This window comes from Galeopterus variegatus, unplaced genomic scaffold, assembly GCF_000696425.1.
Source record: "Galeopterus variegatus unplaced genomic scaffold, G_variegatus-3.0.2 Scaffold13510, whole genome shotgun sequence".
NCBI classification, from domain to species: Eukaryota; Metazoa; Chordata; class Mammalia; order Dermoptera; family Cynocephalidae; genus Galeopterus; species Galeopterus variegatus.
This window is the reverse complement of record NW_007739621.1, coordinates 4,807-22,439: the sequence shown is the minus strand read 5'-3', so window position 1 is coordinate 22,439 and position 17,633 is coordinate 4,807. Positions and strand designations below refer to the sequence as shown.

At 61.7% G+C, this 17,633-nt stretch overlaps 1 protein-coding gene across 1 annotated transcript in view; it reads left to right on the top strand.

Annotated features, from left to right (window-relative positions):
* Window positions 1-17,633, top strand: part of LOC103581624 (neurogenic locus notch homolog protein 1-like) — a 28,926-nt gene that overhangs the window by 8,955 nt on the left and 2,338 nt on the right. Inside the window, 22 exon segments of the mRNA XM_008563409.1 lie at window positions 6-31; window positions 702-847; window positions 1,140-1,253; window positions 2,863-2,982; window positions 3,270-3,422; window positions 4,136-4,364; window positions 5,082-5,283; window positions 6,187-6,340; window positions 6,508-6,692; window positions 7,217-7,349; window positions 7,672-7,929; window positions 8,009-8,121; window positions 8,801-9,372; window positions 9,630-10,058; window positions 11,267-11,415; window positions 12,075-12,291; window positions 12,482-12,569; window positions 12,661-12,826; window positions 13,367-13,662; window positions 14,959-15,106; window positions 15,199-15,296; window positions 16,539-17,624. Of these exon segments, the coding sequence (XP_008561631.1) occupies window positions 6-31; window positions 702-847; window positions 1,140-1,253; window positions 2,863-2,982; window positions 3,270-3,422; window positions 4,136-4,364; window positions 5,082-5,283; window positions 6,187-6,340; window positions 6,508-6,692; window positions 7,217-7,349; window positions 7,672-7,929; window positions 8,009-8,121; window positions 8,801-9,372; window positions 9,630-10,058; window positions 11,267-11,415; window positions 12,075-12,291; window positions 12,482-12,569; window positions 12,661-12,826; window positions 13,367-13,662; window positions 14,959-15,106; window positions 15,199-15,296; window positions 16,539-17,624 (5,082 nt within the window).

Below are 17,633 nucleotides of genomic sequence, written 5' to 3'. Positions count from 1 at the left end.
CCCGGGGGGCCTGCCGTGACAGCCTCAACGGGTATGGGCCAGGGGCCAGCTCTCGGGCACCTCCACCCCGCAGTTCTGCCCCCAGGAGAGCAGGACAGGGAGGCACACTCAGGCCGGGGATGGTGTTCCCTCGAGGACAGAGCTACCGTCGTGCCCTGATGTGGGCTGTCCAGGCCTGCGGTCAGCCCCTGGTCTATGCCCAGCGGGCCTGGGCTGTATGTCCCTGTGGGCCACGATGTTGGCACAGGACACAGGCCTTAAGCGACCCCAGAAACATGTTGTGCAGCAGCAGCGGTGAGTGTTTGTGACACTCCCAACATGCCGGGCACTCTGCCTGGATGGGGCCATTGACATCAGCGGGGACCCCCTTGCCCTCATTTTGCACAGAGAGGGTAAGGGCATGGTTTGGGGTCCCGGGTCCCACAGCGAGTGAGTGGAGAGCCTCTCGGTCTGGGCCCACGTCAGGAACACTCCACTACCCGCCGTGCCCGGGGCACTGTCCCAAATCTAACATAACCAAACCCTTGCCATAGTCTTGGGCAGGCATGGAGCTGTTTCCCCCACTTTAAAGGACTCTGGGGGTCCCAGGGGACAGGCACCTCCATGCTGTCAGACCATGGGACAGTGGCACAGCCAGAAATGTGCAGAACCTAGGCACGCAGCTCACCAACCGCTGACCTGCAGTGTGGTCACCATTCCAGGTACAAGTGTGACTGTGACTCTGGATGGAGTGGCACAAACTGTGACATCAACAACAATGAGTGTGAGTCCAACCCGTGTGTCAATGGTGGCACCTGTAAGGACATGACCAGTGGCTACGTGTGCACCTGCCGGGAAGGCTTCAGTGGTGAGTGGCTGGGGCAGGACTCAGCACAGAGCTGGTCCCCTGAGTAGGGGCAGCTTGAGGCCCAGGGACGTAGATCCCAGCCAGCGCGATCCACAGCATCTCCCTCCCACGACGTGCACTGGTGCTTGTGACGAAGAGCTGCTAGTGTTAGCCGCCGGCCTCTGGCTCAGGCCACAGCTGTTCCTTACCTCCAGGAGGCCAGGGTGGGGAACAGGCCCAGGCGCCAGCGGTGGGGCCCTGCCGGTGGTGCCTGGGGTGGCTGCCATGCAGACTGCTGTCCTTCTTTCTCCAGGCCCCAACTGCCAGACCAACATCAACGAGTGCGCGTCCAACCCGTGTTTGAACCAGGGCACGTGCATCGACGACGTGGCCGGGTACAAGTGCAACTGCCCACTGCCCTACACAGGTGAGGGTGGGCGGCGGAGGTGCAGCCACTGAGTGGTGGTGACTCTCTGGGGGCTGGGCTTGCGTGTCTGTTGCACAACAGGCAGTGCAGAAGCTTCTGTTCTTGCCGAGAGCCTTATGCCTCCACTGCACATGACCTCACCCTCAGGGGAGGGCTGCGGGATTAGCAAAGGTGCAGGACGCCTCAAAGAGCGCTTCAGTATAAGTACGTCCAGGAGGCGAGGTGGAGCCCTCGGCGGACAGAGCCGGGAGCCGGGCCTGTGCTGTCGGGCCCCACATCTCCAGCCACCGCTCTGCCAGGGGCCTCTGGGGGCTGCTGCCTCCCCCACGCTGCCAGGCCCAAGGGGTTCCTTTGATGGCGGCTTCTTTGTGTGAGGGGAACAAGCAGTCCTCTGTTCGACTGAGCAGAGTCGGAGTCGTTTCCCCGAACATCCCAGCCCTTGCTGCCGGCCTGGCCAAGGGATCGCGTGAAGCAGTCCCCTCTGGAGGAGTTTGCAGAGTGCTGCACAAAAGCCTCGGCCACCTGGGCCACAGACTGTCCCAGGAGTGGTGCGAGTGCTCTGGGGCCTGCCTGGCTGCACGGCCAGGGGTGGCCCGTGCTGCATTCTGTGACGGCTGGCAGCCCTGGCCACAGCAGTGTTTTCTTTGACCAGAGTTAGGGACCTGGCTTTTCTCTCCACTGTCGGCAGTTGAGGGTGCTCCCTCCGGGCCGGCGGCCTGTGCTGACGCTTCCCGCCTGCCCGCTTCCTGCCCCTCACACAATTGTCGGAAACTCTGGCGAAGTTCCTGCCTGCTCTGGTCACCGTGGAAACCGATAGAAAGAAAGGCCCTGGAAAGTCACACCAGCGGGCTGGGGAGATAACGGGGGACAGGGAAGATAATGCGCTCCCTCGCTTCCGCGGGAGTCCGGCCTCCTTGGCTGTAAACAGGAAAACCGGCCATGGGGGTTGCAGGGAGAAAAATCACCCCAGTGCGCCCATGGCTCCCCCCCAGTGGTTTGCCAGGCTCCCTGCTTCATTCCACAGATCCTAGGGCTGTGCCAGGTGCTCCCTGACAAGCAGGAATACTCAGGGCCGAGTGCTGCCAGCGTGGAGGGTGCCAGGCCTGTCCCCCTGTCTTACAGCCTTTATTCAATGGCTGCCTGTGATGCACTCTAGCTGTCTGGGACCCAGGATTAGTTCCAGTCCTCGGGTTCAGTCTGGGGCTTTTCCTCGTCACCTGGAAATGAAGAGGGGGCGTGGGTGGGGAGCAGGCCCAGGGTCCCTGCCATGTCGGGGAGCCCACTGGCTGGGGTCACCTGTCAGCGCAGGGTGAGGCCCGGGCTGGGCCCAGCAGTCTGAGGGGGAGTGAGGGGCAGTTTCCAAGCGAGGCATTTGTCTGGCTTGGCTGTGGTGCCCCGTTCTGTTCTGTGCTCATGTCTCCCCTGGTTCAGGGTCCCGACTCAGCCAGGACCTCACACAGGGTACCAGTGCACATCTGCCTCCCCACAGGACCAGCGAAGGGGGTCTAGCTGTGGGAAGACTAGCAGGCAGTGGCTGAGGCAGCCTTCATCTGGGAGGTGACTCAGGGTCACAGCTCCCTGGGTCCCACGAGTGTCTCTTCCCCCACAGGAGCCATATGTGAGGTGGTGCTGGCCCCGTGTGCCTCCAGCCCCTGCAGAAACAGCGGGGAGTGCAGGGAGTCTGAGGACTATGAGAGCTTCTCCTGCGTCTGCCCCATGGGCTGGCAAGGTGAGGTGGCACTGGGACAGGGCAGGCTGGGGCCCGGGGGGCAGCGGGCAGCCCCTGGACAGGAGACGAGCAAGCAGGTACAGAGGAACTGCTTATCAGGGACGCTGTAGAGTCAGGGACTGGCCTTGGAGGAACCCTCTCACTCCTTGGCCCAGAACTGGGGGACAGCAGTGGGTGCTGAAGCCTAGGAGGCCCAGTCCTGAGGGGTCAGGGAAGGGCATTGCAGGAGGACAGTCCAGCCTGGACGGTGGCGGCTGGGTGGCTGACGGGCCTCCCCCTCCCCGCAGGGCAGACCTGCGAGATCGACATCAATGAGTGTGTGAAGAGCCCATGCGGCAATGGCGCGTCCTGCCAGAACACCGACGGGAGCTACCGCTGCCACTGCCAGGCAGGCTACACGGGGCGCACCTGTGAGACCGACATCGATGACTGCCGGCCTAGTGAGTGGCCCAGCTGCCCCCATTCCCTGGGCAGCATGGGGCAGGCTTGGTGCAGGTGGCGTGGATGCCGGCGCCCAGAGGCCGAGCCCTTAGCTTGGTCTACCTGAGTATGGCCTGGGAGGGAGCCCAGGTCCAGGTTACATGCTGGGGACATGCTGGGGGGCGGCTGCCACTTATAATGCACCACTGTAGTCTGCATGGGCTGGCCAAGGCAGTACCAGAAGGCTCCAGAGCCAGGCTGCCCAGCTTTGAGGCCCTCTTGGTGCCTTCCAGCTGGGTGTTGTGTGGCAGAGCACCTCCACCCCTCCGTGAGGTGCACTCCACCCTGACTCTCCCACTCAGCTCTCATCAGGCACCGCTGAGCCGCAGGCCTCCAGCCCTGGTTCCCAGACAGCTGAGATTTGCAGAATCTGAGCGTCTTGCCTGGCATCACTCAGAGGGTGGGGCAAGGACTGTCATTCAGCCTTTGTTTGGTCTGTTGAGCTGCAGAATTGTCCCCTGCCTGAGGACAGGAACACATGGGGAGTGCAGACCCCCAACAGGAGAGAAGGCTGTGAGGCAGCTGGGGCCGAGGGGCTCCCCAAACACCCTTGTCACCAGCGAGGTTCGCAGCAAGCCCTGGCAGTGCTGTGTGACCTCCCCCAGCCTCATCCCCTCCTAGAGCAGCGTGGTTGAGTGCACACCCCTCAGTCTGCCCTCCTGTCCCCTCCCAGACCCGTGTCACAACGGTGGCTCCTGCACAGACGGCATCAACACGGCCTCCTGCGACTGCCTGCCTGGCTTCCAGGGTGCCTTCTGCGAGGAGGACATCAACGAGTGTGCCAGCAGCCCCTGCCGCAACGGCGCCAACTGCACCGACTGCGTGAACAGCTACACGTGCACCTGCCCCACCGGCTTCAGTGGGATCCACTGCGAGAACAATACGCCCGACTGCACAGAGAGGTGCGCAGGGGCCTCGGCACATGGCAGGATGCTGCTTGGGGCGGTCCCAGACCACAGGGCTCAGGAGGTGCTGTGGCCGGTCCTGGCCTCAGGGGAGGGGAACAGGCCGTGAAGGCCACACACAGTACCTGGCAACCTGGCACACCAAGCGGGTGTCTGTCCATGCCCAGTGGGCACTCAGTGCTAGTTGAGTCCAGACGTTGTCCATTGTATTACAGCATCCCTCCTAAAAGGGCCATTGTGATCTTCTCCTGTGACTTAGAACCAGGAATCCCAGTAGTTTATCCTTCTGGGATAAGTACGCCTTCTGTTAGGCAGGAGAGCTTTGTAACCATCTTGTTTCTCTTTTTGCCTTGGTTGCCTGGAAGCTCAGTGTTAAATGTCGATCCAATCCCTGGTTGCTGACGTGGTATCTCCCACATTATCTGTGCAGGTTCTGGTTTCTCCCTCGTTTTGACTTTAACTGCATGTGTGTTGTAAAGCCTCCCTCGGCATGAGGTATAAAAAGGTAGAAGAGGGAGATGTGACGTGGTGTGAGAGTCTGAGGCCCCTGGGCTCCCACTGGCCTCCCCGAGGTCAGCCAGCTGCTCTCTCCTGTCCTGGCCATCAGGCCCATTTGGCCTGAGTCGAAGGGGAGATGCTGGTATGGGGGTGCCTGCTCGGACAGGGACCTGCCTGCGCCCTGCTCACCTCTCCCCTGCTGTCTGCTGCCTCCAGCTCCTGCTTCAATGGTGGCACCTGCGTGGACGGCATCAACTCCTTCACCTGCCTATGTCCACCCGGCTTCACGGGCAGCTACTGCCAGCACGACGTCAACGAGTGCGACTCACAGCCTTGTTTGCATGGTGGCACCTGCCAGGACAGCTATGGCACCTACAAGTGCACCTGCCCCCAGGGCTACACCGGTCTCAACTGCCAGGTGAGTGGGTGGACCGAAGAGGTGCCCGGGCAGGAGGTGGATGAGGAAGGGCACCAGTCTGTAGTGGATCCAACATCAGCTCGGGGTCACCTCACCGCACCCCTGGGTTAAGGGGGAGGAAAGCTGGCTCAGAGGGCAGGGGGGCTTGCCCTGGTCAACTGGCTCCTGAAGATCCGAATTGCCAGCTGGTGCCCAGTCCTTGGGCTGTGTTACCATTGAAGGAGTCAGAGCTGTGGAAACGGGAGGTACCTTCCCAGTCCAATAACAGGTTTGCAGAGCTAGGACAAGGACAGGCGATTTTGGAAGGAGGTAGTTAAAGTCAGTGCTTTCATAGAAAGCAGGCAAGAGTACCAAACATTCATTTTCATCAAAGATTTCACGTACGGGGCCGGCCCGTGGCTCACTCGGGAGAGTGCGGTGCTGACAACACCAAGGCCCCGGGTTCGGATCCCATATAGGGATGGCCGGTTCGCTCACTGGGTGAGCGTGGTGCTGACAACACCAAGTCAAGGGTTGAGATCCCCTTACCGGTCATCTTTTTTAAAAAAAAAAAGATTTCACGTACAACTTTAATTATAAAAAGCTTCAAAAAAGCATCTATTTTTGAAGACAGACATTTCTTTAAGGAAATGCAGCTGGTGTCTGGTTTTGCCGAGTGCCCTCTGAGAGAGACAGAATTAGAGAGAGACTCCAGCCCCAGGCTGCTCTTGGCCCAAGAGGGGCAGGTGGAGGGACCATGGGCCTCAGTTTGCACCTCTGCAGAATGGGGTCACAACCCACCTGGGATGTGAGGTTCTTTGGCAGATGTGTGTCTGAGCCGTCGGGTGGGATGGCCAGAGAGCTGTTCCTCTTGAGAGCTGGCCGGATGGGGTGCAGAACTTGTCTCACCCTGCCTGTCCCCAGAACCTCGTGCGCTGGTGTGACTCCTCGCCCTGCAAGAACGGTGGCAAGTGCTGGCAGACCAACACCCTGTACCGCTGCGAGTGCCACAGTGGCTGGACTGGCCTTTACTGCGACGTGCCCAGTGTTTCCTGTGAGGTGGCTGCACAGAGGCAAGGTAGCAACTGTGCCCTGCCTGTCCCCCGGACCCGCCCCGCCTGGCCCAGGCCCCAGGTTCCTCAGCACTCACCAGGCATTTGCTTTCTGAGGCCAGGATGGTCCAAGCTCATGGTGGTCCCAGGGGAGGGGAGCCTGGGCCTCACCCTCCCGCCCTGTCCGCTGCAGGTGTCGACGTTACCCACCTCTGCCAGCATGGAGGGCTTTGTGTGAATACAGGCAACACGCACCATTGCCGCTGTCAGGCGGGTTACACGGGCAGCTACTGCAAGGACCTGGTGGACGAGTGCTCGCCCAGCCCTTGCCAGAACGGGGCCACCTGCACTGACTACCTGGGGGGCTACTCCTGCAAGGTGGGGGCCCGTCTTGGGGTGGGAGGGTATGTCTGGCATGAGCGTCACTGTACGTAAGAGTCTGGGCTGGGAGCTGGTACAGCAGAGAAGACTGAACCCAGTAGACCTGTGCTTTGTTCAGCCCCACTGAGGGAGGGCTGGGGCAATTAGGGAAGACTACCTGGAGGAGGCAGTGTGGAGGAGGGAACCTGCAGGAAGAAAAATATGCTGAGGAGTGGGATGGGGTTTCCCCTCCCCCGGGTCGTGTCTGGGCTCAGCTGACACCTGCCTCAGACCCTCACCTCTCTCCTGTGTGACGGTGTCTAATGCCCTAGTAACTGGGCAGTGACTCTAAGCTTATCGAAGTCCTGTTCAGGGTCTGCTGGGCGGTAGCCTTCCTCCTGGTCTTCCAGGTGCAAGGGACCCAAAGCTTCGCTGGGCAAAACAGCTCTTGCGCCCTGTCAGCCTGCACAGTGGGGTGGGGGGAGTGTCATGCCCCAGCCCCAGCTGAGCTGCAACCCCCCCCATTCTGTCTCCCTGCACAGTGTGTAGCTGGTTACCATGGGGCAAACTGCTCCGAGGAGATTAATGAGTGCCTGTCCCACCCCTGCCAGAACGGGGGCACCTGCATCGACCTCGTCAACACCTACAAGTGTTCCTGTCCCCGGGGCACGCAGGGTAAGGGACACCATACAGAGGTCTGGGGTCCAAGGTGTCCATGGCTAGGGGAAAGCTTGCAAGTCAGGTACCCTGTGACCAGCCAGAGGCATCCTGGCAAAGCCAGAAATTCCACTTTGCCTTGTGTGGCCAAGGGTGGGAAGGGACAGAGTGTGTCCCGCACAGCAGGAGGCATGGGGCTCCAGCTGCATTGGCAGCATCCCGCCTTTCCTGAGCGTCTATGTTCCAGCTCTGACTTCCCGTTAGCCCAGGACGCACACGGGACGGAGCAGGGCTGGATGCGCTGAGCACCAGTCCCTGACGTGGCCCCCGGGCCCTGCAGGTGTGCACTGCGAGATCAACTTGGACGACTGTAACCCTCTGGTCGACCCCATCTCCCGGAGCCCCAAGTGCTTTAACAACGGCACCTGTGTGGACCAGGTAGGCGGCTACAGCTGTACCTGCCCGGCCGGCTTCGTGGGTGAGCGCTGTGAGGGGGACGTCAACGAGTGCCTGTCCAATCCCTGCGATGCCCGCGGCACCCAGAACTGTGTGCAGCGCGTCAACGACTTCCACTGCGAGTGCCGTGCAGGCCACACCGGTGGGTGCTGCAGACCAGGCTGGGTTGGGGGCTGGGGGCGTGCGGGGGCGAGCCCTCACTGCCCCACTCTTGGCCCCAGGGCGCCGCTGCGAGTCAGTCATCGACGGCTGCAAGGGCAAGCCTTGCAGAAACGGGGGCACCTGCGCCGTGGCAGCCAACACCGCCCGTGGATTCATCTGCAAGTGCCCAGCGGTAGGTGCTGCCGCAGGAGGCGGGGGGCCAGCCTCACCGCTTAGCTCCACAGGCTGCAAGGGGCCCCTGGGTCTGAAGGGCTGGGGGGTGCGCTCCCACTGCCAGTGGGCACACAGCTGGGGGTTGAGCCTCTGGGCCTCTGTCATCTCATCCCACTGAGAACACTTCTTTAGTTTTAGCGAACTTATTTTTAGGACATTCTGGTTTTCAGGAAAGTTGAACAGAAAGTACGGAGTTGCTACGTGCGCCCCCCCCACCTGCCTGCTGTTCCCTGCTCTTGGGTCTTGCGTTAGGGTGGCGCGCTTGTCACACTTGGGAACTGATGTCGATATTGTTACTAACCCAGGCCCATCCTTTACTTGGCCGTTCATTCTTGGTGCTGTAGTGCTATGGGCTTGACGTATCCACTGTCACAGTATCACACAGAATAGCGTCACTGCTCTAAAAACAGCCGGTGCCCCACCTACTCACCCCTCCTTCCATCCCCCAAACCCCTGGAGACCCGTGATCTTTTCACTGTTGAGAGAACGTTTTCTAAAAGGGTTTTGCTGCTGGAGGAAAGGCTGCGCCCCTCTCCCAGGTGGGGGGTACACAGTGCCCATGCCAGTGCCAGGCCAGGGCATGTGGTATGTGGGGAACCAGCCCATCCTGACTCCCCACCCCTTTCCCTCCCTGGCAGGGCTTTGAGGGTGCCACGTGCGAGAATGACGCGCGCCCCTGCGGCAGCCTGCGCTGCCTCAACGGCGGCACGTGCATCTCGGGCCCACGCAGCCCCACCTGCCTGTGCCTGGGCTCCTTCACAGGCCCCGAGTGCCAGTTCCCCACCAGCAGCCCCTGCGTGGGTGGCAACCCCTGCTACAACCAGGGCAGCTGTGAGCCCACGTCTGAGAGCCCCTTCTACCGCTGCCTGTGCCCTGCCAAGTTCAACGGGCTCCTGTGCCACATCCTGGATTACAGCTTTGGGGGCGGCGCTGGGCGTGACATCCCCCCACCGCAGATCGAAGAGGCCTGCGAGCTGCCCGAGTGCCGAGAGGACGCGGGCAACAAGGTCTGCAGCCTGCAGTGCAATAACCACGCGTGCGGCTGGGATGGTGGCGACTGCTCCCTCAACTTCAACGATCCCTGGAAGAACTGCACGCAGTCGCTGCAGTGCTGGAAGTACTTCAGCGACGGCCGCTGCGACAGCCAGTGCAACACAGCCGGCTGCCTCTTCGACGGCTTTGATTGCCAGCGCATGGAGAGCCAGTGCAAGTAAGCGAGTGGGCACAGCAGCTGGGGCGGAGGAGGGGCCTGCACTTGAGTGGGGAGTGGCACGGGGCCAGACACTGGCCAAGGACTCCCGCGTGGGGGCTGGCCAACACGTTTCCCCAGGTCAGGCCCAGGAAGGGCAGGGGTGTTCCCGTGGTCAGTTAGTGGGATGGAGGTGCCAGATGGCCTGGGGCAGGGGCACGGACCCCGTGGAGGACCCCCGGCATGGAAGATGGCCTGAGCGTGCCCTGCACCCGCAGCCCCCTGTACGACCAGTACTGCAAGGACCACTTCAGCGATGGGCACTGCGACCAGGGCTGCAACAGCGCTGAGTGCGAGTGGGATGGGCTGGACTGCGCGGAGCACGTGCCGGAGCGGCTGGCGGCCGGCACGCTGGTGGTGGTGGTGCTGATGCCACCCGAGCAGCTGCGCAACAACTCCTACCACTTCCTGCGCGAGCTCAGCCGCGTCCTGCACACCAACGTGGTCTTCAAGCGCGATGCTCAGGGCCAGCAGATGATCTTCCCCTACTACGGCCGTGAGGAGGAGCTGCGCAAGCACCCCATCAGACGTGCTGCCGAGGGCTGGGCCACGCCCGGCTCCCTGCTCAGCCAGGTGAAGGCCTCGCTGCTCCCCAGAAGCGGGAGTGGGCGCCGGCGCAGGGAGCTGGACCCCATGGACATCCGCGGGTGAGTGGAGCCTGCTGCCAGCAACTGAGATAATTCCCCAGCACCTACCCTGGTCCTCTTGCACGCCCTGTCTGACCCTCATGGCGGCCCCCTGGGCAGGCAGTACTCTCCCCTTTTTATAGTGAAAGAGACAGATTTTGAGAGGACCTGGGACTTAAGGGCCTGCATGGGTGAGGAGTAGAGGCAGCATCTCCCCAGGGCCCTTGACCCCATGGCCACAGCCTTCCCCCACCACCTTCCCTGGTGCCCAGCAGGCTTCCCTCCTTCGTCCAGTAGGTGTTTTTGAGCTTCTGCTCTGCGCCAGGCACTGGGGACTGAGCTGATTAAAACCTGGTCCTCCAAGGGCTGCCATGGGATGACCAGTCCTCCCTGGACAAGAACTAAGTTCAGTCACTGTGTCCACTTTGTTCTGGCTACAGAGGAGGCAGGTGGGGGGTCCTGGGGAGGGGTGCTGTGGCCAGTCTTGATGGGTGGGGGGTGGGCATTCCCAACAGCAGAAGGGCACAGCAGAGGGTACCTGGCACATGAAGCGAGGGCTCGTCTGGGGAATCTAGGAGCACTGGCTGGGCTGGGCTGGGCCCACAGCCCCCTTCATCTTGTGTCCAAAGGGGTACCACCATACTCCCACCTTGTCCTACTTGATTGGGGCAACTGGGCTACCTGAGCCAGGATGGCTGTGCCCTTGGTGTGCCCTGACCCTGGCAGGCTAGCCAGCTCAGGACAACCCTAACAGTTAGCAGCATATTGTCATACAGGGGCCAGGTTTGAATCTTGCTTGCGAGGAGGCCAGCTTCTGGGAGCAAGTGTCCTGGCTGGTTTGTGAACCTTGCCCCTGCCAGCACCTGAGACTCTTGCTGCAGGGGCCCCTTCCTGTGTTCTGAGGGGCTGTCCACTCCCCTCCACGTCTCTGCACTTGCTGTGGGGTGTGGCTACGACTCCTGGGAGAGGGTAGGCTCCCGAGAACATTCTCTGGTGCTCATGGCACCTAAGGGAACCACAGAGGGTGGCAGGGCTGGGGGAGCACGCTGAGGGGTGTCTATGATGCGCGCCGGCTGCATGCCTGGCCTGTGTTAGTACTGGGCTCCACCTGCCTGGCTTCAGGGAGACTGTCCACCTCCAGGGCTGTTAGTATCAGGCTGATGGCATTGAGGGTGGTGCTGGGTGGGCAGGTGGAGGCCGCTGGTCCAGCTCCCACTGGGTGTCCCCAGGTCCATTGTCTACCTGGAGATCGACAACCGGCAGTGTGTTCAGTCGTCCTCACAGTGCTTCCAGAGCGCCACCGATGTGGCCGCCTTCCTAGGGGCGCTCGCCTCGCTGGGCAGCCTCAACATCCCCTACAAGATCGAGGCCGTGCAGAGTGAGTGTGGACCCCCTGCTCAGCCCCAGCCACCTCCATCTGGAAACAGGTTGCTAACACCGGGGAAGAGCCCCCCAGGGTTAGGTCTGCTGTCCCCCCAGCGCTCTGGTCCTGTGTGCCAGTTGCCACCCACAGGCATGTGTCGTGCTGTCCAGAGCTCAGGAAGCACCTTTCTGGAGTTTTCTGGGTGGCACACCCTCCCTCCCTGTGGGGACAGCTGTCGGCGAAGCTGCCCAGGGGGGCGAGCTCACCGGCCAGAACCCAGGAGCCGGCCTCCCCCCACCTCTCCCCGCTGATTTTCTTTGTTGGGTATTATTTCAAAATCATTACAGCTTTTTTTAAAAGAAAAAAAGAGAGAGAGAGAAGAATTGATCGGTGTCATGTGAAGTGTTGAAGTTTGTATCTTGAAAATCCCCTTAAATCCTTTGTCTTAACAGCTCAGTGCAAGAGCAGCGATTCGAAGTTGGCTAATCCTTTTCCCTTAAAGGAGAAAAAGTAAAAGCCGTCTCCCGATAGCCGGCTGGTGCGGAGAGAATTTAGCGATAGTTTGCAATTCTGATTAATCGCGTAGAAAATGACCTTATTTCGGGGGGCGGGATGAGGGGAGCGGGTGCGGAGGCGCCGGCCGCAGAGCCAGTCCACCGCCCCTGTGCCCGCAGGTGAGACGGTGGAGCCCCCGCGGCCCTCGCAGCTGCACTTCATGTACGTGGCCGCGGCCGCCCTCGTGCTGCTGCTGTTCGCGGGCTGCGGGGTGCTGCTGTCCCGCAAGCGCCGGCGGCAGCATGGCCAGCTCTGGTTCCCCGAGGGCTTCAAGGTGTCGGAGGCCAGCAAGAAGAAGCGGCGAGAGCCCCTCGGCGAGGACTCTGTGGGTCTCAAGTGAGTGGACGCTGCCCCGCTGCAGGGGGAGTTGGAGGAGGCAGGACTGGCCGGGCATCCCTCGTCGGGACCCCAGGCCCCACCTCCTGTGTTGAACCGGGGGCGGGGCATTGGATGGCCGCTTAAGCCAGGGTTTGGGGGTATTTCCTGGGGATCCCACTCAGCCTTGCTCCCGGACCCTCGCCCCCAGGCCCCTGAAGAATACCTCGGATGGCGCCCTCATGGACGACAACCAGAATGAGTGGGGGGACGAGGATCTGGAGACCAAGAAGTTCCGGGTGAGTCCAGTGGGCTCAGGGTTCCTGGGCTTCCTGACATGTGCCCCTGGCCCCACGTGACATGGCTTTCCGCTCCTCGCCCCTTACTTAGTTCGAGGAGCCAGTGGTGCTTCCCAACCTGGATGACCAGACCGACCACCGGCAGTGGACCCAGCAGCACCTGGACGCCGCTGACCTGCGCGTGTCTGCTATGGCCCCCACGCCACCCCAGGGTGAGGTGGATGCCGACTGCATGGATGTCAACGTCCGTGGGCCTGGTAAGGGTGCTGCCAGCCACCTGGGCCCCTGTGGCCAGGGGCCCTGCAGCCGAGACCATGGGAGGCCAACAGCCTACACTTCCCCTGCCACAGTCCACCTGCTTCCTGTCCCTAAGCCCTGGGGTCGCTATTCTGGAAGCCTAAAGTTGGGAGGAGAGCTGGTGTCCTTGGGTGTCTCCACTTGGTGTCCCTGAGTCAACTCTGCCTTTCACGGGCTGGCTCCTCGGGGCAGTTCTCCAGGCTTGCCCTGCCCTTTAAGTTAATTTCTTCTCCTGAAAAGCATCTTTTGGAGACATCCAAAGGGTCAACTTTCTAACTGCACGTTTCTCGTGTTGTCTTTTTATTGGGTGGGTTTTCAGAGCTGGGTCTGGGGCAGGTTGGGGGACAGAGCTGCAGGTCGCGAGCTGGACTTGGGCTCAGTCACTGAGAAGCCTGGGTCAACTCCAGCAGCCCCAGGCTCGTGGCTGACCCTCAACCACACCGCAGCTGGGGCCAGCCCTCCTGGACTGAGCCCCTGCCCTGTCTGCACTCTTGATGCAGATGGCTTCACACCCCTCATGATAGCCTCCTGCAGCGGAGGGGGCCTGGAGACGGGTGACAGCGAGGAGGAGGAGGACGCGCCAGCTGTCATCTCAGACTTCATCTACCAGGGTGCCAGCCTGCACAACCAGACAGACCGCACTGGCGAGACGGCCTTGCACCTGGCCGCCCGCTACTCACGCTCTGATGCCGCCAAGCGCCTGCTGGAGGCCAGCGCTGATGCCAACATCCAGGATAACATGGGACGCACCCCACTGCATGCTGCCGTGTCAGCTGATGCACAGGGCGTCTTCCAGGTAGGTGCTACTGCCCTGCCCTGTCGGCAGCCCATGCCCACCTGCCCCCCTCAGGGCTGCCAGCCTGGTCTGGGACAGTGGCTGGGCTTATGTGGGCCCTGGGAGCCCTGATCCCGAGTGCATCATAGGCAGGGGCAGCTGCTGTCCCCACCCCAGACCTTTGCTCTCTGAAAGAGGCCCAGCTGGGAGGGTCCTCTCAGGAAAGCCAAGCTGGAGATGGTCTAGCAGGAGGCTTGAGGGGACTGCAGGCTGAGGCAAGGCCTCCCTCCCTCCCAAGACAGGCTTTGGTCTGGGGTCCCAGGCTTTGCTCAAGGGCCAGTTCTTGTTGCAGCCTCTTGCAGGCTCCCCCTCCCTTCCAGCTATGGCCGCCGGCATTGCCTGTGGCTGTGAGAAGAAGGCTTTAGAGGCTGCCGCTTCCTGCCTGCAAACCTTGGGCTCTGGCCTTGCCAGGGAGCCTGTGGCAAGGGTGGATTTAGGGATTTGGATGCCTGGGTCTCCAGGGAACATCCCTGTCAGAGGCTCCTTCTGCAAGCCGCCAGACAATCACCCCTGCTGCCGGTCACCAGGTTCAAGCAGCCCTGGAGCAGGTTTAGATGCTGGATAGTCATCAGGAAGTTCTCATCTTAATGATTGCTTAATTCAAGTGACACATCATCCTGCAGAAATAAGAAATTGAGATTAGCTGAAAGGGAAAATCAAGATGGTCCCCCATGTGCAGCTCCGTCTGTGGACTCAACTTCCGGGTGCTTAGCGGGAATTGGGCTAGCACTGCAGGTCCCTTAACTGCTGGTTTTTCACCTACCAGCAGACAGTGACCGCCCTTCCTGCCTGTGACACAAGGTTAGGGTGGGAGTTGAGGGCCATCTGCCCTTCTCCTGGGGCCTAGGTGGACACAGCCCAGCTCAGCGGCTCTGGTGTGGCTGTAGCGCTGTGAGCCTGGTGCATGTGCTGGCTGTGTCCCTGTGGCTGGGCAGGGACTGGAACCCTCTGTTCTCGGAGTGTTTGTAGCAGCCAAGACCATGGTAAGGGTGATGCCACACATGGTCACAATGGGCCCTGCTGTCTCCGAGGGTCTGTCTGTTTGCATGACACAGCCCATGCCCTCTGGCCCGGCCCCTCGTAGCATTGAGTGCAGCTCCATGGTGTCCCATCTTGCCAGGGATGTTCAAGTCTCAGGTGGGGCCGCATCTGCATCGGGGAAGGCAGTGGGGACCCTGGTCCAGGCATTGGTTCTGGTCCAGGAGCATCGGGCTCCTGGTCGCCGTGCCCCTGCCTGAGCCCTTGCTGGCCTCCCAGATCCTGATCCGGAACCGAGCCACAGACCTGGACGCCCGCATGCACGACGGCACGACACCGCTGATCCTGGCCGCCCGCCTGGCTGTGGAGGGCATGCTGGAAGACCTCATTAATTCACACGCCGATGTCAACGCCGTGGACGATCTGGGTATGCTGGGCTGTGGCCAAGCCTGTGGGGTTGGGCATGGCAGCTGCTGCCGGGTCTGCCCCAACCCACCTCTGTCTGCTTCCCCCACACAGGCAAGTCAGCCCTGCACTGGGCCGCCGCCGTGAACAACGTGGACGCAGCAGTCGTGCTTCTGAAGAATGGGGCCAACAAGGACATGCAGAACAACAAGGTGCGGCCAGGACCGTGTGGGGCACAGGGGCTGCTGGGGCTGGGCAGGTGAGGTCCCCTGACCTACGAGGTCGTGGTGGGAATTCCTGTGCACGTTTGCATAGACCACTCAGATGGCGCCTGGCACAGTCAACTCTCCTTCCGCAGCCCGTGTTTACTGAACCACCCAAGCCCGGGGCTGGCTGGGGGTCTCTGCATCAGACCCCATGCACCTGCCCTGGCCCTCCTGGGCCGTGGTTGCAGCAGGGCACGCCTTCTAGCCCTGTCTGTGTCACCGTTACCCAGTCCTCAGGTGGCCTCACTGCCACCAGGTGGGAGGGGACACGGTGACCTGAGTGGTGCAGATACAGCCAGAATGCTGGTATGGGGGTGACCCGGTACAGTGTAAGGCCCCTGAGTGTAAACACGAGCAGTCCCTTCCACCACGCGGACCTGCCCCCTCGTCTCACTTGGCTCCCGTCCATCCTATGAAGCTAAGGAGGCTCTTTGCTGGGCTGTCCTGTCCTCCGCACTGCCTGTCTCACCCTGTGTCCCCTGAGGCTTGCTGCTGATCTCCCTCCTGCTCTTGGGTTCCTCAGGGCATCAGAGTACAGACGCCCCCAGCCCACATTCCAGCTGCCCCTCCCGGGTGAGCGGACACAGCAGGCAATGGGCACCAGGGGGCGCTGCTGGACCCAGGTCCACAGCAGGGCTGGCAGCTTGATCCTATCCCTTATGGGAGACACTGAGCCCCAGAGACTCAGAAGGACTGGCTGAAGGGCGCAGAGGCCTTAGAGACCCTCTGCACTCCCCACACAGCAGCCTTGCAGAGACTCGTGGTGTGTCCACTACACAGGCGAGGCTCAGGTGCCTGGGCTGCTCAGTGACCATCCAGACAGGGAACTCCTTCCCCTGTGCCCCGGGTGCCCTTCAGGGATCCCCAAGCTCCTTGAAATCACTGCAGTACATCGCGCCTGTGCATTTTGGCAGGGAGGAAAGAGGGCTTGCAGTTCATTAGATTTTCAGTGGAGTTTGTGATCCCATAGAGGTGAAGTTCTATTGCTTTAGAATGGAGGATCTCGCAGACCACCTCAGGTAGGTTTCAGGAGACTTAGGCCAGGTACTTGTAGGATGCGGGGCCAGGTCAAGATGAGCTGTTGGGGTGGTGGGAGTCGAGCTGCTGCTCTCTGTGGCAACAAAGCATTGGGGGCATGTGAGCTGCGGGTCCCCAGGCCCCTCACCTGCCCCACACCTGGGTCCCTAGGAGGAGACGCCCTTATTTCTGGCCGCCCGGGAGGGCAGCTACGAGACCGCCAAGGTACTGCTGGATCACTTTGCCAACCGTGACATCACGGACCACATGGACCGCCTGCCACGCGACATTGCACAGGAACGCATGCACCATGACATCGTGAGGCTGCTGGATGAGCACAACCTGGTACGCAGCCCCCAGCTGCATGGCGCCCCCCTGGGCGGCGCGCCCACCCTGTCGCCACCACTCTGTTCCCCCAATGGCTACCTGGGCAACCTCAAGCCTGCCATGCAGGGCAAGAAGGCCCGTAAGCCCAGCACCAGAGGACTGGCCTGTGGTGGAAAGGAGGCCAAGGACCTCAAGGCGCGGAGGAAGAAGTCCCAGGACGGCAAGGGTTGCCTGCTGGACAGCTCAAGCATGCTGTCGCCTGTGGACTCCCTTGAGTCACCCCACGGCTACTTGTCGGACGTGGCCTCACCGCCCCTCCTGCCTTCCCCATTCCAGCAGTCTCCGTCCATGCCTCTCAACCACCTGCCCGGCATGCCCGACACCCACCTGGGCCTCAGCCACCTGAACGTGGCAGCCAAGCCTGAGATGGCAGCGCTGGGTGGGGGTGGCCGGCTGACCTTCGAGGCCGCCCCCCCACGCCTCTCCCATCTTCCTGTGGCTTCCAGCACCAGCACGGTCCTTGGTGGCAGCGGCAGCGGGGGTGCTGTAAATTTCACCACGGGCGGGGCCACGAGCTTGAACGGCCAGTGTGAGTGGCTGTCCCGGCTGCAGAATGGCATGGTGCCAAACCAGTACAACCCACTGCGAGGGAGTGTGGTGCCCGGCACGCTGAGCACACAGGCCCCTGCCCTCCAGCATGGCATGATGGGCCCACTGCATGGCAGCCTCTCTGCCAACACCCTGTCACAGATGATGAGCTACCAGGGCCTGCCCAGCACGCGGCTGACCACCCAGCCTCACCTGGTGCAGACCCAGCAGGTGCCACAGCAAAACTTGCAGATGCCGCAGCAGAACCTGCAGCCGCCGAGCATCCAGCCACAGCAGAACCTGCAGCCGCCGCAGCCGCACCTGGGTGTGAGCTCATCTGGTGCTGGCCCC